The sequence below is a fragment of the Aedes albopictus genome, chromosome 1 (assembly GCF_035046485.1).
Source record: "Aedes albopictus strain Foshan chromosome 1, AalbF5, whole genome shotgun sequence".
In the NCBI taxonomy this organism is placed as follows: domain Eukaryota; kingdom Metazoa; phylum Arthropoda; class Insecta; order Diptera; family Culicidae; genus Aedes; species Aedes albopictus.
In genome coordinates, this window is record NC_085136.1 from 167,572,271 (window position 1) to 167,594,413 (window position 22,143).

The 22,143-nt window shown below is 35.9% G+C and overlaps 1 protein-coding gene across 2 annotated transcripts in view; it reads right to left on the reverse strand.

Annotated features, from left to right (window-relative positions):
* The window catches only part of LOC109431569 (protein obstructor-E), a 44,107-nt gene extending 22,275 nt beyond the window's left edge, over nucleotides 1–21,832 (reverse strand). Inside the window, exons 1-5 of one of the 2 annotated variants that reach the window (XM_029862201.2) lie at nucleotides 21,610–21,832; nucleotides 11,965–12,159; nucleotides 6,429–6,638; nucleotides 6,153–6,366; nucleotides 5,636–6,019 (exon numbers count right to left, since the gene is read on the reverse strand). In XM_029862201.2, the coding sequence (XP_029718061.1) occupies nucleotides 5,977–6,019; nucleotides 6,153–6,366; nucleotides 6,429–6,638; nucleotides 11,965–12,159; nucleotides 21,610–21,658 (711 nt within the window). In that variant the 5' untranslated portion in view covers nucleotides 21,659–21,832 and the 3' untranslated portion in view covers nucleotides 5,636–5,976. Of the gene's footprint in view, nucleotides 1–5,635; nucleotides 6,020–6,152; nucleotides 6,367–6,428; nucleotides 6,639–11,964; nucleotides 12,160–21,609 lie in introns of those variants that run through there. The other variant, XM_062845757.1, reaches the window with a different exon arrangement.
* Between the last annotated feature and the right edge of the window lie 311 nt (nucleotides 21,833–22,143).

Consider the following 22,143-nt stretch of genomic DNA (forward strand, 5'->3'; position numbering starts at 1 on the left):
TCTGTAACCAAATGTCCAATCGAAATAAAATTTCTGGGTGATCTACTAGGATGCTGTAGCTTTCATTTGGTGGCAAGAGAACTTAAATCGATTGACAAACGGCCGAAATATTTATTATGATACACTTGGTGAAAAATCTTAAAGAGTTTAGAAGTATGACTTATAAGAACTCTTCGAGAGATATCTCGGTAACCAAACGTCCAATCGAAAAAAAATTCAATAGCGTTCTACTAGGATGTAGTAGCTTTCATTTGCTTCCAAGAGAACTCATATCGGTTGACAGACGGCTGAGAAACGTGCGTGACTTTTTTTTTGTAACGCACATACACACACACACACACACATACACACATACACACATACACACACACACACATACAGACATTTGCTCAGTTCGTCGAGCTGAGTTCATTGGTATATGAGACTCGGCCCTCCGGGCCTCGGATCGAAAGTCGGTTTTTCGAGCGATATTTATACCCTTCTTATGGGTGTAAGAAGGGTAAAAACGTTTAGATAAGAGGAGAAAGCATAATATAATTGAAGATAAGTGAAAACTAGAACACTAGCAAAAAGTCTCGCTTGTCGTTAGATCCTGATATGTATTTTATGCATGTACTCCTATTTTGGCCACTTAACCATAATAAATGTGATAAACCTGCATTTTAGGCTTTTTGAAACATTCGTTCAAAATCCGATCGATGTTAAGATGACTCGAAACTGGCTCGATGCGACAAAGTTTTGCAGTATTGTGTGGTTTTTGTTTTGACGTAGTTAAGGACAAGGTATTTGGAGTACATAGCTCAAAATTTCTAGAGCACCGTTTTTTAGAACCGTTGAACGGATTTGGATGAAAATACATCACGCTAATTGTTCAGTGGTTGTCAACAGCGTGATGCATTTTAATCCCAATCCGTTCAACGGTTCTAAAAAACGGTGCTCTAGAAATTTTGAGCAATGTACTCCAAATACCTTGTCCTTAAACCTCTGTTTGTCGTATACCGCACAAAAGAGGTGATTTTTTTTAGTTTACAATTAAACGGTTGTGGGCTTGTGAAAATCAAAGAGGAGACCAAAAGTGTATCGATCGAAATGATAAAAATTAGAAGACACGAGACAATGAGAAGAGCAGAAAATAGAAGAGAGGGAAGTGAACAGAACTTTTAAGTGAAGAACAGTATAGATATGACAGTATGATAATACAGAGAGAGAGAGAGAGAAGAGAAAAGAAGAAAGACGAATAAAAGGTAAAGAAGGAAATAAGAAAAGAGTAGTGAAAAAAAAAAGTGAAAAGAGAAGCGAAAAGAGGAAAATTGAATAAACATAAAACAAGAGAAAAGAAGGAAAGAGAGGAAGAAAGAAGAAGTAAAGAGAAGAGTATAAAGATAAATGTGAATTACAGACGGGAAGAAAGGAGAGGAAGAAAGAAGATAAAAGAGGACAAGATAAGAGAAGAGATGAGAAAAGAGGAGAAACTTATGATAAGTCATCTTCTGAAACAAGCGCCGTTGCAAAAAGAACAACACTAGGAAAAGCACTCGCAAATTTGAGAGTTAACTTTGACAAATATGCATTCTTGGTTAATTGAACTTTTTCTTGCAATCCCATTGATGTTAATATGTCGCGAAACATCGTCGATACGACGAAGAAAGTAGAAAGATGAAGTATTGCGCATGGATGTTACTGTGAGTGTACTCATCGAGCTGCGATGCTGAGGCTTGTATGTGTCGAAAGAGTTGATAGTACAGTCGAACCTCCATGAGTCGATGTTCCTTGACTCGATATCGACTCTTGGAGGGTAATTTTTTCCATACTGAAAAATAATTTCTGGGTTACTATGATGGTCCCCTCAAAAAGCTTCCCAAAGTATTTTTGTTCCACTACTCGATATTTCCTTGAGTCGATGGTCCCTTCAATATCGACTCATGGAGGTTTTGCTGTAATTAAAAAGGTAAAAATGTGGGTAGAACACATATAGAACGAGAATATAAGGAAAGAGAAGAGCACAAATAAGATGTGGGTAGAACACATATAGAACGAGAATATAAGGAAAGAGAAGAGCACAAATAAGATGAGGGAGAAGAGATTCGATGAGAATATCAGAGATGATAGTATAGAAGAAAAAAGAGAAGATAAGGCAGCGAAGGTGAGAAGTGTAGAAAAGAGATGTGAAGAGACCAGAAAGGAAAAGAAAAAAATAACAAGAGTAGATTACAGAAAATGAGGGACGAGAAGAGAAGGAAAAATAGCATTGGAAAGAAAAGAAAAAAATGAGAAGAGAAGAGAAGAAAGGAAATAAGAAAAGAAAAGTAAATAATTGAAAAGATAAAAGAAGAGGAGAAAAAATAAGACAAGAGACGTGAAGAGAAAAAAATGAATGAATAGGAATGCAACAAAGAGAGAAGGAAATAAAGAGAAGACAATAGAGGATATGGGGAAAGAAAGTAATAAGAGAGAAGATAAGAAAGCCGAGAGGAGAACAGAAGAGAAAAGAAGAGAGAAGAATAGAAAAGAAAAGAAGAGAAAAGAATAGAAGAGAAGAGAGGATAAGAGAAGAGAAGAGAAGGGAAGAGAGGAAAAGAGAAGGGGAGGGATGGTAAAAGAAAAGTGAAGAAGAGATGAGAATAGAATACAAAAGTTGTCAAGAGAAAAAACTAGAAGAAAATAGAAGAGAAGAGAAGCGAAACTTTTCAATCAGTATCAACGAGATTTTCAGCATAAGCCGAAATTTATAAATTTATTCATAATACTTGGCCTTAAACAAGGTCATCTCGAAGAGAAAAGAGAAGAGAATAAATTAAAACATTAAGAGAAAAACAAACTATATGAAACGAAAGAGAAAGAGCAAAACAATATAAAAAAGGAGTGTTTTCATGAATAGATTTAATGTAAATTGAAACGGAGATGACATAAACAGAATAGAAGAGCATAGGAGTAAGAGAATAGAATAGAAGTGACTATAATAGAAAACAAATATAAAATATGAGAAAGGAATAACAGAGAAACCACTTGAAAACAAGCTCTACTCCAATATTAATTGGTATGAAAGGTTGAATTGAAAAGAAAAAGGTCAATTTAAGATAAACGTAATAATGGTCAATAATGGCATTGATAAGAATAAAAAAGAAAATATGGTAGGTCATTGCCCGAGAACCGCTCCGTTTAAAAAAAAAAACTATTCCAGCATAAAAGTACCGCTCGTCATAATATATTATAGCACTAGCGAGGTATACTGTACGGTTCACAATGCCACCAGTCTTGAAGTGTTGGGCATAATAAAAGAGGAGAAATAAACTGATAGAACAGAATACAAAAGAGTGAAAGAAACGAGAAAAGAGAAAAAGAGCATAAAATATAGAATAGACGAAAAATGAAGAATAAATAGAAAAGAGGAAAGCAGACAAGATGAATAAAAAAAGAGACTAGACAAGAAAGTAGAGATGAGAAGAGAAGACAGGGATAAGAAAAGTGAGGAAAAAATTAATATAAAAATGAGAAGAGAAAACAAGAACAGAAACCAGTAGAAGAGAATAGGAGTGAAAAGAAGAAAAGAGAAGGGAGAATGAGAGAGAGAGAGAACAGGAGAGAGAAAAATGAATAAGAAAATTAGGGAATAAAAAAAAGATAGGAAAGTAGAGACGTTGAAAAAATAATTCAAGACAGAATAAGAGACAAGTTGAAAGAAGAACAGGAAAAGATAGGAGGGAATAAAAAATATTATAATTTAATAATAAAAGCAAATAATATAAAAGATAAGAGAGTGAAAGTGATAATAAAACAGAATATACATGCACAGAACATAATATGCAATTGGAACAGCCATTAGAACTGCAATGAAAATATCTAAACATAATCGAACAAATTAAAAGAAAACAGAACAGAGAAGAACAGTTTGAATGGTTTAAAACAGAATATAACTCATTTTTACAGTTACAAAAAATAGGATAGAGTAACATAGTGAAGAAAAAGTTAATATTATAGTGAAACTGAAGTAAATAAATAAGTAGAACAAAGGTTTAGGGAATAGAAAAGAAGATTACAGAAATTAATGGTTCGAAGAAAATTGCATCGTATAATAAACAGAAATAATTTGAACAGACTTCTTAAGTTGAAGTTCGATGAAGTTCGATAAAAACAATTGAGCGTGAAATAAAAAGAGAAAAATTATATAAAACAAGTAGCAGGATAGAATAGATATGTTAGAACGTTACTAAAAGAATTGGTATTGCTTTTAAATTTTAAAACTACAAATAAAAATAATGTGCATCAGTTTATGAACATAATTTTACTAAGCTTTACTAAAAGTAGACTATAGTATGTAAAAAAGAAAATAAATGATAGTTATTGAAGGAAAATAGTTCTAAAATAGTAATACAGAATAAGAGAATTTAAAAAAAGAGAATATAAGAACATAGAAAGAAATAAAAACGAAAAGAAGAAATAGAGCAATGAAGAACTCAGTGAAAGTTAAAAATTAGAAAAAAAAATAGATGAGAATCAAAGAATAGAAAAGGGAACTGAAGAATAGATAGGAGGAAATAAAAAAATACAAGGAACAAGGAGAAAGTACTACAAAAAAAGAAGATAATAGGTGATGGAATAGAATATAGAATGATCATAGATACAAATATAACATATCTATAAAAAAGAATAAAAAAAGAAGAAAAAAATAACGGAACTTGATTCAAGTAAATCATCAATAATGCTCTTTATCAAAAACCTTTATGCGTTCAGTTCACTGGTTTGTTCCATTCTGAAGTACCTATGTGGAGTTTGAATACTAAAGTTCTCACAATAACTACAAGTCCTACAATAACTCGCAAAAGCTGTAAGATGTCAAGTATTGAGAACTTCGATTTGTCCGAAAATTACCAAATCAACACTGGATTGTACTTTGACTAAGTGAAACTGCTCGCAAACCTTTTGAAAAAAAATATTATATCATGTTCATATAACAGATTATACAACCTGATCTTCAGAATATTTCATATAGGGCACCACGGAAAAGAAATAAAATTTCAAAAATTGTTCGTAAAAAGTATCAGTAGTCTGCTTATTTTTTTAAGACAAACTAGAATTAACACATTAGGGGAATTTATATGAGCTGTAAAAGTAAATAGTTCCAGTTAGAAATAACATAAATACAAAATAGAAGGTTTAGAAAATTTGAAAATATTTTGAAAAGTTTGAGTGAATAAAATAAACACGAATTGACAAGATGTTTTTTATATATGTTAGTTGAGAAAGTTTTAATGCGACTAGAGCTCACCAATATTACCAAAAAATATGACTCCAATAGCACAGTAAATAGATAGATTACGAGGAGAAGAAACTGAAGAAAGTTCGAAAATATGAAGTCAGAGTGCAATGCAGTCGAACGCAACAGCCCAGTGTGTGATGCCAAAAGTTGCAGTACTTCAAGTCCTGTGAAGTTTTCTATTAGAGGTAGAGGTCAGTAGATGTGACAGAACAAGCAACGACGGGATGTGTGGCAGATGGTTATAATGCAAACGGGTGGAAAAGGAGGTTTCGAAGGAACTTGGCTGGTTTTAGCATGCACCGAGAGCGATTTTCAACAAATGGAATGGCGAGAAAGATAGGCAGATAGGGTTAGACAATAAAAAAGAAAGAGTGTGGGTTAAAAGTTTCGAAAGAGTTTTGATTGTTAATACATTTTTCTTCTACGAGTACATAGTATTTGTTCGAGGATCGTTTTACAAAACGTCTACTTTTGAAATCACAAATCGTTACACGCTACAATTAATCTCGAGGTCTATAAGCTAAATAGTGTTTTCTTTTTCTTTTGTTTCATTCTAAAAGGGCAAGTTTGTAGTGAAACAGGCGTTTGGGTACGTTCCGTTTCGTTTCGATGATACCCCGCTCATCTGGCACTCGCACATTGCACTCTCATTCACACTCATATCTCGCAGCACACGTCAGAACGAGGACACTCATGGCAGTTTCGTCAGAATCACTCACTTAGTTCGACTTCTTGTCATCCTCATCCTTATACCAGTCTTTGCTGTAATTTAGAAGAAAAAATAGTTGTAATCAGGTGTTCATCCCTAACGAAAACGGCGTATCAGAGGACGGGTAACTCATTTGACACGTTGTTCGTCTTCTCATCACGCTGTTTCAAAATCTCAAACACATACCATTCCGGAACATTGTCCGGGTTGTCACAACGCTGAATGTCCTCGTTGTAGACGAGTCCGGCGTCGCACTGTCCCTGGCGGGGCTCGATGCCATTCAGGCAGTAGTAGAAGCGGGAGCAGTCCGTTGGGTGTGGGTAGTTCGGATGCAGGATGGTGAGGCCATTCTTGTCATGACGGACTTCCTTGGGGCACTCGAAACCGTCGCTGAGTTTCTCTGCGATAAACGTCAAATGGTTAGAGGTGGTCGGTTAAACTGGTAACTGCGGGAATACTTACTGTACGCGTTGGTAGCACAGCCGGTACGGGCGGCCACATCGGGCCAAACGCACGTTCCGGACTTTTCGTCAAAGTGCAGATTTCCCGTGCAGCTCATCTCCAGCTCTTCGCCGTTGATGCAGCTGTAGAACACGTTGCAGATGGCCGGATCGGGGTGGCTGAAGAAACCATTCTTGCGTGGACAGTAGTCGCTGGTGCCCTGGGGTTCCTCTGAAATTGTTGGATGGGGATTGAATATTGATTACTTTGGAGGTTTAGAAGGTTAAATACGTTTGTTAGAAGAAAACAACAAGCAAGCCGGATATAACTGAGTAAACTATGTGAAAATAAGCTAATAGAAGGTGTTCGCCCATGCCAACACTTATGAACTGCACTGTGCATATTGTGCATATAAATAAGTTGTATGACTTGCATACAAGTTCTTGTACAAGTTGTATACGAAATCTGTAGTGAAACGTCAAATCGTATATGTTGTATGTAGATGATTATTGCCCTTGTTTCCGTAATTTGTTGACGTCAAGACGAAACAAAAAGTTTAAGTTAATTTATATATGTTATTTTATGTCTTATTTGATAAAAATAAATTATAATTTCGGGCCTTTCTTGAAAAACAATGCTGTGAAACTGGTTTTTGTTCCAGCGTCCGAAAATCATCTGCTGTGGTATATAGATGTCCTGAAGGAACCCTTAGGGGACTTCCTAAGCGAATCCTTCAGGGAATTTCTGAAGGAAAGTATTAAAGAATTACTGCTCCAATCCATTAAGAAATTTTCAAAGGAATATTTGAGGACAGACTTGTTAGAATCCCAAAATGGCCGCCATAATGGCCGACTTTGGCACCTACTCACGATTTTAGGGGCACCAATTCTTTCATAAACAAAACCAGCGCAGCTGCGCATCTCATTTTAAGCAAATTACAAGTGAGCAAGAACGGAATAATAATATGCATTGTTGTTTGAAGCTTGCTTCTTGAGATTTGCGCTTCTGAAGTTTTGATGCACTGTTGAAGCGGTATATCAAGAAATTTGTCCTTAAAGGAATTTCTTAAAATATCTTTGAAGTTTTTCCTTATTTAATCCTTGCGAAAAAAAATTGTGGAATTATTTAAGTAGTTCTTGGAGAAAATTCTAAACAAGCCCTTGGAGACATACACTCCCGATCAAAAGTTTGGGGTCACCCCCTCAAAAACATGTCATTTTTTAGGCCCATATCTCCGCCATGTTTTGAGGGGGTGACCCCAAACTTTTGATCCGGAGTGTGAAAGAATAATTCCTGACGAAATTCTTGCTACAGTTCCTGAGGAAAACCTTGGATGAATAACTCAGGGATTCCGTGGAGGAGCTTCTGAAAAAGGTCTTGAAAAATCTGCTGAAACAATCATTAAAGGAATTCCGGGAAGGATGCATGAGAAAATTTCAAAAGGAAGTTCTTGGATGAGTTTCTGTAGGTTTCCCGAGAGAAATTCCAGAAAGAATTCCTGAAATTTTTGTGTGTATCTTTGGAGAAATTCTTGAATTTATTTTTGTACGATTTTCTACAGAGATCCTCGAAGGAATTTCCATAAAATTATTTGGAAGAACTCCCCAAGGAAACTAGGAACTGCAGATGGAATTCACACAAGGATTTCTTCTAGAACCATTGAAGAAATTTCAGAATAAATCATTGTAGTTTTGTATAATTAAAAAAAAAATTCAAAATATCCTTGGTAGAATGTCTCAAAAATCTTTGGAGAAATTCAAAAACGAATTCTTGGAGGAGTTTTTGCAGAGCCTTTTAGAAATATCTGATGTAACTCTATAGTGCTTCCATTGATATTTTTTTGAAGGAATTGTTCGATGAATTTCTTATTGAATATTAGGAGAAATATTTCAAAGGATCCATGAATATATTCCTAAAATAGTTTGGAATAAAACCCTAATGGTATTTTTGAAGAAGTTTCTGGAGATATTTCTTAGCGAATGATTGCAAATTTGGAGCAATCTTTGAAGAGAATGTTGGGCGAATCTTTGGAGGAATTCCTGATGGATTTATTTGGATTTTTTTTAAGAATTTCTTGGAAAAATCTCTGAAGAAATCTTTGGAGGAATCTTTTGATCAAATCTGGGAAAAAAACTTGAAGTGATTTCTGATGAATGCCTTGAAGGAATTCGGGGACGAAAGATTATAAAGTATGAAGTTTTTTTTGAATTAGCCTTGTAGTAATTCTTATAGTAATCATTGAAGAAATTTATAATGGAAACCTTGGAGGAATTCCTTAAGGCATAGGTTCCCAAACTTTCAGGTCGCGCGACTCCCTTTTGCCAGCAGACGTAGTTTTCGCGACCCCCCATAGAAATTCTCTCATTTGTTGTCTGTTACAGTAAAGTATTTTACTGTCCCTCGTGACCCCCTGGATGAAGGCCGGCGACCCCCCTGGGGGGTCGCGACCCACAGTTTGGGAAATCATGCCTTAAGGAATTCCTTCAGGAATCTTTGGAGGTTTCTGTGCTTAATCTTATGAGGAATCCTTATAGAAATTGCTGTAAAACTAATACAATGAATTCCGACATAAGTTTTTGAAGTAGTTCTTGAAGAAATTCATGCAGGAGTTCAAGAAAAAAAAAACCCTTCGACAAATTCCCAAAGAAATCATTGAATAAACTTCTGAAGGAATCCTTGGAGGAAGGCCTGCAGAAATCCTTGAAAGAATTGCAGGTGTTTCTGAAGGAAAGCTTGAAAGATTTACTGCTTAAATCGTTTAAGGAATTTGTTAAGGAATGCTTTGAGGAATTCCTTAACTACTAAAATATTATTTTGTTTTCATAAGGATTCTCTACAAGAAGCAACCCTTAGTAGCATTCTATAAAAAATGGAGAAAATACTTAAGAAATCTTTTGAGAAATTTCTCCAACACAGAAAAAAATATTCATGTAAAATTCAGCGAAAAATCATGCACATAAAGGGAATGCTAGAGCTAGTGCATATTTACATGAGATATCATGTAAAACTGCGTTACGTTTGTATAAATTTCCGCTAATAATCGCGTAACCGTTTGGTGTCCATGATGGTTTACGCGATGGTTGGCGGAAATTTAAACGATGGTAATGTAATTTTCCATTATATCTCATGTAAAAGTGCACTAACTCTAGCATTCCCTTTATGTGCATGATTTCTCGCTGAATTTTAATTACATATTTTTTCTGCGAAGGTTTGAGCATACATGGGGGTAATACATGCAGGATTTTTTGGAAAAAATCATGAAGAAATTCTTGGAGGAATTTTTGATAGATTTCGTGGAGGAATTCCTGAGCAAATCCTGCAAATCTGTAAAACACCTTGTTGAAATTGCAGAAACATTTTGGTTCCCAGCAGGACTAATTGAAAATTTCTGAATTATTTTTTTGTAAGAACTTTTGAAATATTTTTCCTAGGAATTCCTGTCAGATCACTTGGAGGAATTTTTCAAACAATCCTGAGATAAACTCCTGACACTGCAGTTGGTTTTTGGTGGAATTCTTAAAGGAATCTTCGGAGGAACTTCCAGAAAATTTTCGGAGAAACTCCTCAACAAATCCTTGGAGGTATTTCTGCAGAAATCTTTTGTGAAATTTCTGAAGAAGTCCTTGGATGAATTCCTAGAAGAATCATTGAAGAAAATGTAGTAGAATTTTATAGATAAATTTAATTATGAATACTTGGACAAATATTTCAAACAATCCTTGAATATATTCTTAAAGTATCTTTCAGAAAATGGCTAAAAGAATTCTTGGAGAAATTCCTGAAAATATGCCTTAAGGATCAGTTGTAAATTTACCAAGCATTACTAGAGAAATTGGTCTCTAGCTGGCCTAGTGGTTAAGGCTATGGATCGCCAATCCGGAGATTCGGTCGGAAAAATGTTCTCGACTCCCTGGGCATAGTGTATCATTGTTCTAGTCTCACAATATACAAATTTATGCAATGGCAGGCAAAGAAGGCTCCTCAATTAATAACTGTGGAATTGCTCAAAGCACACCAAGTTGAAGAGAGGCAGGCCAAGTTCCAGTGGGCTATGAAGAAGAAGTAGTGGAGAAATTGTTGAGAGTGTTGAGAAATTCCTGATGGATTCATTGGGTGAATTTCTATATATTTCTTTGGATAAATCTCTGAATGGATCTCTGAAAGATTCTGGAGGGTGTTTCTGTTGGGTTCCTTGGAGATATTCTGGGGCAAATTCCTGAAGGAAACTTCGATGACATCCATAAAAAATTCATTGGGGAAATTCCTGAAATTTTTAAACTGGCCTGAAAATCAATCTTTGGATTAAATTTTGGCGACATTCTTAAAAAAAATCCTAAACGAATCCTTGTAGATACTTCTGCAGAAATCAGGAGAAATTTCTGAAGGAATCATTGGAATGGTTCCCTTATTAATCATTGGATGGAAAATCTTAAGACATTCTTAAATTAATTGTTGATTGTATACTGCGACAAATATTTCAAAGGATCTATGAAGATATTGTTGAAGTATCTTTCAGCAAATGACTAAAAGAATTCATGGAGAAATTCATGATGATATTCCTTGAGGAACTGTTAATTTCCCAATCATTACTGGAAAAATTTCTTGCGAGAACCCTTGTAACAATTCCTGATGAGTTCGTTGGAAGAATTTCTTAATATTTCTTTGGAGAAGTTGTTGAATAAATCTCTGTAGGGATCTCTGGAGGCATTTTGAACGGATCTTGGAGAAAATTTGCTATAAATTACTTCGATTTTCTAAACACGTGAAGGAATCTTTGGTGCTTAAATGGATTCCTTAGGGAATTCTTGGAGGCATTCTCGTAACAGTTATTGGAGAAATTAATGAAAGAAACCTTACAAGAATACCTGAAGAAATCCTTTGAGGAAAAAAAATGGGACTTATTGGAAGAAATTCGGGAAGCATTCCTGAAAAAAATCACGTAGGACTTTTTGACGAAATTCTGAGAAGAATTCGCGAAACAACTTTTTGATAATGCGAGATCAGTGTTGCCAGCATTCAAATAAATGTTCATTCCACACAGTTATATAATAAACATGAGCCATTCAATAACTTTGCTTTACATTCGATTTACTATTTCTTACTGAATTTGAGATATTATGTTGTTTTTGAATCTACATTGTCAGTGTTGCCAATCACCGCTATTCGATAAAGAAATGTATGACAAAATGATAATGCAACACAAGAATGATAACTAAAAATTTTACGAAGGATTTCGCTTTGCACAGCTATGTTATAATCGATGTCGTATAATCCGAAGTATTTGTCAACTGGTCCAATAACGACTTTTTCAAGCACTTTATACACATATAAATGCACACATTTTAGTTGATAAAATAGCACAATTCGATCGACTTATATTTTTTCTGAAATATGCACTAGTTGGGTCACGTAATTGCTATCTTTGTGGCAAATTCCCGTCGTAAAACCTAGTTGCACAATGAAAACTACTTATAATCGCCGTCATGCTTGTCACTAATAGGGCACCCCGGAGGCCATCTAAATAGTTAGCGCATTTGAGTAGACTGTAGGTACTTACGCAATTCCAACCGATCGCCGCAGTCCACGTTGAAGGGCTGGTCGCACTTGTTGGCCAATCGGATCGTCTGGTCGAACACGAGCCCATCCGGGCAGATCTTCTCCGTGGCTACGCCCTCATCGCACACGTAGTACTTGTCGCACTGCTCCGGATGCTCGAACTGGCCCCGGTTCTTCGGGCACTTGAATTGTGCATCTGTGGGGGGGTGAAAGAAGAAACGAAACCGAAAATTAGCAAACAGCTGTTGGCATCAGAAATGTCGCATCGTGTCATCGTGTTATGAAATATGTTTGTGTTATTTATGTGGGTCGATTGGATAAATTGCGGCATCCGGCGGCGGCGGGCGATGCAGCTCATGGTAAGCGACATATGTTTCATCAATTAACATATCGTGTGAGCTTTTTTTTCTATCTAGCGATTGCTTGAAGATGAACCAGTCTTGCCCTTGCAGGTCACGGTGTTTCTTGCTTTACCATTCCCTCAATATATTGACAATCTATAGAGGAATAAAAAAACTGGATATTTTTTTGTTTTTTTTTTTCAACCATTTTATTCCTTCATATTTTTATTAAAATTCCCAAAGAAACACATTAAAAGTAAGCATCAGAATTCCGTGAGAAACCTTTGTTGATTTTGGCATGACATACTCAAAATAATATAAAGGGGCTTTTTTTTCTTTTATTTTTGTCAACCAGTAACATTAATCTACCTGACAGTTTTATTTTAACTGTAGGCAACATGCAAGCAAACCCTTAAAAAGATAATTACCAAGTAGGGTCTTGTACCATTTGGGCAGGTGTACCTATTTTGGACAGTTGCCGTTATAACTAAGTCAATTTCAAACGGATTGATTTGATTTTTTGTATAGAGCTAGGCACGTGCAGTATCTAACTCTATACAAAAACTCAAATCAATCGGTTTGAAATTGACTTAGTTATAGCGGCAAGTACCCAAAATAGGTACACCTGCCCAAATGGTACAAGACCCTACTGCCACGAAGAGTGGCACTATTGGTATTCTGGAAAGCATGCCTTAAAACTGTATGTACAGTATACTCTTAAAATATGCAAAAGTTTTTTTTTTCTTTTTTTTAGAGGAGGTGGTTATTATACAGGATATCTCAAATATGTTTCAAAATATTCATTTTATTCATTATATTCACCTTTACGCGATGCCTCATAACTGCCAACAATTTCAAAAATAAATCAATTTTTCCTTAATTTTTTTGGGCCTAACGAATATGGATGACATTTTTTAAACAAATGAAAAACATGCAAAAATATGTACTCTTGGAAATGCCCACGTTTGTTTCAAATTTCTCAACAACACATGCAGTAACAAACGGTAAGCAAACGAATATCTTAATTACTGCTTACTGCATTCGTTTATATGGTATGACAAGCTCTGCCACCTGAAGGATCGAATGAGCTGAAAAAAATAATTAGTTTCAAATAGAAAAGCTAAGAAACTGTGCGGTAGTTTAATTGAAGTTTCTTAAAAAATAAGAAACATGATGTCAGAAAAAAATCTGTCCGAATGTCTTTATCGCTTATTCCCAGGTTTTGATGAAGGGATTTCTTAGACAACTCGTTGAGTAAGCGAATATGATAAAAAGTTAGATGAAATTTGGTAATTGGTGATAACCCAAGTAACAGTCACTCATTTAACAAGCACCTTCATGAAGAATCAACTCAGCATGATGCTGAATAACATTTGGATAATTTTCAGGTACAACTTTCGTTCGGGTTTTGTTCACACAAATTTGGAGAAATTTCAAAGCATAATGTTGTGCACCAATGGAACTGTTTGTTGTTAAAAGCATTTAACAAATATATAGTAATGCTGTTATTCAGCATGAGCAAAAATGATTAAAAATTGATGAAATGAAAAAAAAATCAATTTTTACAAGAGCTTATGATTGGCACCTATGCTATGAACAACTATAATGAAATAATAACTACACATAATTTAACCTAAATCAAGATTTGTACTCAGGACCCGTCAATATCCAGCCACATGCCTTCCTATCTGCACCATCCTAGAGATAATGAATGGATCACTCAAACTAAAACATAAACTTCCCGTGGTTTGATAATGATCACACTTCGACTCCTATTCAGCAGTGGTGAATTAGAACAGAACATTATGGTTAGCAACTGAACAACACATTAATTCAGCTGCTGTTAAGTAAAAAACACGTTTTTCTTATCCTGTACTCCGAGTCGAATTATGATGAAACGGAAGCGCTTATTCGACTTGTGAAAACACATTATACAAATACATGTGCTAATTTGTACACAAACTTAACAAGAAGCAGAAAAAAAGTCTTGTTAAGCTATTTTGTAAAGGAATCACTGGAGTCGAACAAACATTTTATTAAACGCTTGCAGGGTGTTTTAAATTATCATTGTTGATACCGATACGAAAGGTTGAACATTGGCTACATTTTCAATTGAAAAAGCTTTGGAACAGTCATGTGCACAGTATGATTTTAGTTCAGCAATCATTACTATTATAAAGCAACTGTTCAGCATGCATGCTTGTTTGTGGCTTGCAATTGTTAGTTGGGAAATCATGTTGAAACCATAAAAAACACCTTTGTGCAAATGCAAATTTAAGGAATGAAGATAATTGTTAAAGAACTCGACTGTTCTTCAAAATATTTATCATGACAATTGAAAGGTAATACATACAAAAATATGGGTCACAATATGTGAAAAGGTGGTTGAAATCATCAAAACAGTTTCAATGTTCTTATGTCATTGTTGAATTAGTGTCACGACTTTCCGAATCCAATATATATATATATATATATATATATATATATATATATATATATATATATATATATATATATATATATATATATATATATATAAAAGCATATATATATATATAAAAGCATGGTTAACCGATTGGAAGCAGGTCAACAATGGCTTCGAAAACTTTCGCATTTTTTATGGGCCATACTTTACAATCATCCAATATTCTTCTTGTTGAATACACTATGTATGCAATTTTTGAAATTGTGGCCAAAATAACAACAAGCTAGTCAAAATTGATATTGTAGATTTTGTTTTGTAGGAGTTAAAGTGAACTAATAGACTAATTTAGAGTAGGAATTCCTAATAAAAGATTTGGAAACGCCGACAAACTATCGGAATTTTAGGATTCTGTTGGATTCCTCCAAACTCATATTTTACACTTTTGAGTGGTGAACATATCATTCCAAATCTAAGTTTGTTTCCTTAGAAAATGTAGATGGTGCCAAATTATTCTTCAAAATATGAATACACGCCAGCGTAATGTGCCTACCGTAATATCTTAGGAAGGTGGATTGGAAAACTTTTGAGTTCCTCCGCTTGTTCTTCGATCTCATTAAATTTTTATTTTTCAGACACACTTTTGGCTAAATTCCTTTGTAATAAAAACTCGCATTAATTGTTGGAAGAATTGCTGTAATTTTGCAAAAGGACTAGGCCGATGCAAATATTATTTTTCTTTTATGCCCGAGACCTCTCATCGGGTACGAGGGGGAGGGGGGTGGGGGCAAAAAACAAAAAACTTTTGAAAAATTAAAAATCATAAGCACTATTGAAAACAATATATTTGTCAACTATTGAATTTTTTTTATTTGAAAACATATTTTTCTAATGAATATAGAGTCATTGGCCGCCATGTTTTTCATTCGCCCTTTCAATATTTTGTTATTTTTGAAGAGGGGGGGGGGGGGTTAACATAAAGCAAATAAAACAGCGTTTCTCAAACTATGGGTTGCGACCCACTGGTGGGTCGCTGGCTGATTTTTGGTGGGTCGCGATGTCTCTATTAACTTATGTCGAAAGTAATTGCTAACCATTTTCTAATTTTCAAATACCCCCTTAGAGAATCCATTTCTAGAAGAGTTTTTTTTTTATAAAATTTCGGTTTTTCTTAAGGACAAACGTCTTGAAATCCAGGTTCACCAGTGCACCAGAACTTCAAATGCATAAAACTCACGAAGCAAGCTTCGAACAACAGTGTAATTTTTATTTTGCTCTTGCTTACTTGTAAGAAGCTTAAAATAAGAAGATAAGTTGCGCTAGTTATGTTTTTCTGGAAACTTTTAGTGGCTACGCAGTCTTTAGTCTCAAAACGGGTTTATTGTTTACCCAACGTTTCGGCACTTAGGGTAAACAATAAATCCGTTTTAAGAATAAAGACTGCGTAGCCACTAAAAGTTTCCAGTTAAAGTAACAGTCGTTCCCTTAAAAGCAATATTCGTTATGTTTTTCATGAGATTTGTGCGCTTAAAATCTTGACTAGGTGCAAAAGTCGGCCATTGTGGCGGCCATTTTGAGCTTCTAACAAGTCTGTCATTAATTCTACCCAACATTTTGTATCATAAACCTTGTCTATTGAATATTGAAACTACTGTTTGCATTCTGAAATCGATTAAAAAATTATGAGTTTTCAATCGGAAGTTTTAAGATTAGGGTAACATTTTAGATTTTGCGCATGTTCTAAAAAAAATGAGTTCAAGTTGTTGCTTGCAGTTAGCATTTTCTGTTAGACTTACACGCCAGTTTCAGCAATTAAAATATAAAAAAAAACAAAAATCAGAAAAAAATATACCAAACTTCAACAAGAAACCTAACAATTCCCGAACATCAGTAAAGCTCAACTTCTGTGAAATTCAGATGAAAGTCGATAATCTGAACTTCAACAGAACAACTAAAAAGGGATTTTAATAAAATTGGAAATAAAAAGTGTGTATGGAGGATATCCCAAGTAACAGAACTAGCTGAAAAACAGTTTCTTAAGCCAAAGTTTGCTAAAGAGTAGTTTGTTCCACTCTTGTACAGCAAAAATGTTTGTTGGGATCTTTAAAAATTTCAAAAGGGCTCATCTGACCATTCAGCAGTACTAAAATTTTAAAATCTTTTTGATGCTGTGAATATACATAGCATTTTCACTCGATATTTAATTTTAAAGTAGATTTCAAAGTTCTGTAGGAGCATCAAATTACCACTATATCTGGAACCTGGTTGAATATATTAGATACTTGGAATCTTATCTCAAATTTGTAAGACTACTTTACTTAGATTTTTTCAAAAAACTTCAAGAGCACTATAAATAAACAAAAAAACTTTTTTTAGGTTCGAGGGCTGTGTAACGTAAGTTTATCACAACCTATGAAACAGTGTAGAATTAGCATTTAAGTTAAAATACACATAAATAAAAATGAAAAAAAAAAACAACCTATGAAAGTGATAAATATTTTTATTTAAAAGGGAAGTTAAAATTTGAAAATAATGACTAATTTTATAAATTTTCGTACTGGTGGGTCGCCAAATTCTTTGAAAATCAAAAGTGGGTCGCAAGCTGAAAAAGTTTGAGAACCCATGGAACAAAATATTGCATCGACCTTATAGAAGGCTCGGAGAGTCGAGTCACATATACCAATCAACTCAGTTCGACGAATAGAGATGATGTCTGTATGTGTGTATGTATGTATGTATGTTAGCGTGGTTCAAAAAATCGTTTTTGCTCCACACTGCTTATTCGATTTGAAACCAGATTATAAGTCTTCTCCCAAAAAATGAGCAAATTTGGTTGAAAATTGAGAGTGCACAAGCCCTTCAAAGTTTGTATGGGAATTACTATGGGAAAACGACGTTTTTCATTGAATTGACAGTAGCATTTCCTCAAGTTCCCTAGAGTGTTAGTTGACCCTTGGTACTACTAGGCTACTCTATCAGCTACAACTTTGCCGAAGACCACATTCAAATCGAACGCCTCATTAATTTGTTATCTATTTTTATCCAGAATGAAAATCTTTGATCAAGATGATAGCACTACATATTCGATGGGCATCACTGCAATTTGCCTTGAAACATAGTAGCCATGATTTATGTGCGCTATCTTTGGCGCCAAGTGCAGCAATGTTGCCTGCTTGGAAGCTGAATGATCACTATTAAAGTTTCTGCAGTTGGATAAAAATCGATAACTTATTAATGGTGCATCCGATTTGAATGTGGTCTTCGGCAAAGTTGTAGCTGATAGAGTAGCCTAGGAGTATTGATGGTCAACTAACACTCTAGGACACTTGGGCAAATGCTAAGATCAACTGAATGAAAAACGTTCTATTCTCATAGTAATTCCCATACAAACTTTGAAGGGCTTGTGCACTCTCAATTTTCAACCAATTCAGCTCAAATTTTGGGAGAAGGCATAGAATCTGGTTATGCGTCGAATAAGCGGTGTGGTGCAAAAACGATTTTTTGAACCACCCTAATGTATGTATGTATGTATGAATGTGTGCAAAAAAGTTCGTTCACTTTTAAGGCTCTTCCCATTGGGCGAATTTGCGGTTTATAGTTCGAATCGAACTGGAAGTTTACCACATAGTTTGCTATACAAAATGATGCGGATTGATCAAGGTGTTCCGGAGTTACCTGAGTTACCGGAGTTATGGCCATTTGAGTGAAACAATCCAGCACCGGCGAACTGGTCATATATAAAACTTAACCAAATTCTATCATGCGGCACATCAAATTTTAGCATGGTTGCCGAATTTTATGTGGAAATCATCAATGAAAACCACAATACCACGATGTCGGCCAAAAAATCAAGATGGCGACCAAAAATCCAAGATGGTGGCCCACAACTAGAAAAAGCGGTTGTTTTAAAGAGTATAAGGCTCTAAAACCATGTAATATGGGTATGTTTGGTATGGGGAAGATGTCCCGAGTCCAAAAATGGGAACCAGAATATCCAATATGGCGGCACAAAATCGAAGATGGAGGTTGTTTTAAGAAGTTCTAGGCTCCTAAGCCATGCAATATGGGTATATTTGGTATGATATGGAGATGTCCGAAGTCCAAAACTGGCGTCCAGAATGTACAAGATGGCGGCACAAAAGGAGTTTTATGATCTAAAACCACGCAATGTGGGTATATTTGACATAGAGAAGATGTCCGAAGACTAAAAAAAGGCCACCCGAATATACAAGATGGAGACCCAAAATTCAAAATGGCGGCTCAAAGTTCGAGATGGTAGTTATAAAAAGATAGCGGTGTACAATAATGTTACGAATCAAAAGAAGCCATATCGCGTGGTTATGAAAAACAGCTGCCTTTTCGTATTTTACGTTTAAGTCTAGTGGGCTTTTTTTTTCGTAATTTTTGCATTTCAAATCATTGCCGATTAATCCAAGTGGTCATTTTTCTAGATTTTATTGATTTGTATAGCTAACGTGATAACGTGTAATAAAGTCCCTTCTTCTTCTTCTTCTTGGCGTAACATCCTCACTGGGACAAAGCCTGCTTCTCAGCTTAGTGTTCTATGAGCACTTCCACAGTTATTAACTGAGAGCTTCCTCTGCCAATGGCCATTTTGCATGTGTATATCGTGTGGCAGGCACGAAGATACTCTATGCCCAAGGAAGTCAAGGAAATTTCCTTTACGAAAAGATCCTGGACCGACCGGGAATCGAACCCGTCACCCTCAGCATGGTCATGCTGAATACCCGTGCGCTTACCGCCTCGGCTATATGGGCTATAAAGTCCCTCTAAAAATCAAATACACATACACACACGTGATAACGTGCATAACTCGCAAATGAAACAATCGATTTGACTCGTCTTTGTTTTGTCCTATTAATTTTCACCTAAGAAAGGTTTGTGAGGCAATAAAAAACGAGTACTTATACTTGGAATGTCAAAAAATGTTAAAAAAAACTATTTACCATACGAAATTATTAGATTCTTCATTATTTTTCATGAATTTTCAGCTATGTAACATATCTAATTGCATAAGTTGCACCTGTTGCAAACCTACTGAAATTTCAAGCATCAAGTTTCACTAGGAAATAATCTAATGATTTAGAGCAGACATGATGTAACGTTGAAGCCTGTGACTATCACGCCGAGGATCTGGGCTCGAATCCCACTCCCGACATAAATACTCACAAACATGTGCATTCTTCCTTCGCAAAAGAAGTGAAGCCGTGGGTCCCGACATGAACTAGCCCCAAGCTAGTAAATACAAATAAAAAATCTAATGGTTTTATACACTACGTTCCAAAATACCATATCCCAAAGATATGATGCAATTGCTAAGCCGTTTACTTGTCTTCCTTTCATATTTTGTAAGAAGTTTCAAATAATTTCTAATATACTTAGGAGGGCATTCCATACAATGATATCTTCAGCTGTGCTGTTTATTTTCGAGCACCTAAAGCAAGACCTAAAGCCCAAAATAAGTTTATATTATTAAAAAAAAGTCGTCATGATCTGTTAAAATCTATAACGAGAATAATTGCTTGTTCAACAGTCTCTTCGAAAGCGTAAAATCAATCCATTGTTTATGCTACAGAATTTGTAACATTTGAATATTTTGTGTCGAACCAAATATATCACAAATATCTTATGCATTTAAGGCCAAAGAACTCATTTTTAAATTTTGAAACAGAAAACTTCTACGAAATGGCACAATTGTTTATCGTTAAATAGTTTTAAGATCAACGATCCTCATATTTAAGTTCAGCATCAATGAATAGATAATCAGAAAAAAACTTTCCAAAGATCATACTTCCACTCACGAAGGCAAACTGCAACATTAACTTTCATTTGCCAAACAATGGCCGAGGCAAGGAACACCGTGTGCCCTTACGAAACAGAAACCAATCCATCGAGATCGATGTCGTCGTCAATGCAGATAGGTAATTTGAATTTCAAAACACGTTCTTTCGTGGCTTGGCTTGGCTAGGCTTGGTGGGCCCAAAACTGTTACAAAGTTTTTCTCCGTGCACTGGTTAACCTTTTGCGCGCTCGCGGTTATGGAGGCGCTACATGGAAACTCGTTTTGGGACCCATACCGATCGCAGTGCGGCTGCAAGCGCACGGTTTCGAACGTTCACACTGATCTGGCCCGAGAATCAACAGAAAAAAAAGGTTACCGAACAAAAGACTCACTTTGGTAATTGCGCCGTGTCGCCAAGCGACGAACCCTGCTTCACCAACCAAAAAAAAAAAACATTGCACTAATTAATTGGAACCAACTCAACTCTGAAACTCTTCTGAGGGGGCACACAGAAATCTAACATACTTAGTAGGCTGTGACTGGTCAAGTGAGAAGCAAACCGCCCGAAGTCACCTTCTTTTATAGCTTTTTGCGCTCTGCACTCTCACTTTCAAGCCGGCCACATGGGCCTTCACGTTCACGTTGACACACTTCACCATGGCGGCGGCTGAATTCAACGAACGAAACCGTCGTAGTAGCCATTGCACACCTTTTAGTTGTTGGCCCCCAGCCTGCTGAGATGGCGCGGCGTGTTCCACACTGCGGGGCACTCGTTTTCTGTATGTTTATTCGTCGCAGAGTATTATGCATTCGCAAGTGACCTCCTTTTTTGGGAATGGTTGAGTCGGTTTTTTTTCTTAGCATGGGCAACACTGGCTGGTTGGTTTCTTCGCATTGAAAGCGAGAGTTGAATTACAAGATCGCGTGCAATAAGACCCCCAGATGATGTGGGATTGAAAGTGAGAGTTAAAATTGCACACGGGAAAAACTGGTTCGCCTGCAAGCCGCCTTGGCCGCGCCGTAAAATGTCAATCGACCGTTGTTTGTTAGCTGGAGTGCATAGAGTTTCATGGAACTTACGTGTAGCGGCAACCGCAAACACGGCAATTAGAACTATCGATTTCAGCATTTTATGTTCTTATAGAGACACTACACTACTACACTACTTAAAAAAATATTATTTCGAGTGGTCCTCCCGTTCGAGGCCGCGGTCCGTTCTATACTGATAAGAACCTTCGATTGAGGTTCAGTTTTTAGACTCTAGACGCCCAGACAGCCCAAAAGTTGACGGTAAACTACGGCGCTAAGGTGATGAGACTCTCACTTTTGTCGACTCCCTTCCGTGATCGAAGTTGGCGTTGTGTGTTGTGTACTGGGTTGGGCAAGAAGGAGACTGGCTGGCTTCGGTCGGCGGAGAGCTCACTACTAGGAAAAAGAAGAAATCGAACCAGAAAAACTATAAAGCAATAAGTGTCTCTACAAGTGTGCTCGAGAGGGAGGAAAGAAATGGATTATTTCCTTCTCTCACTATTATTAAAATTGCGCTTTATTGTATACTGCAGTATTTGAATCGAAAAGTATTGAGATCGATTTGAATCAATGATGTTCACGACC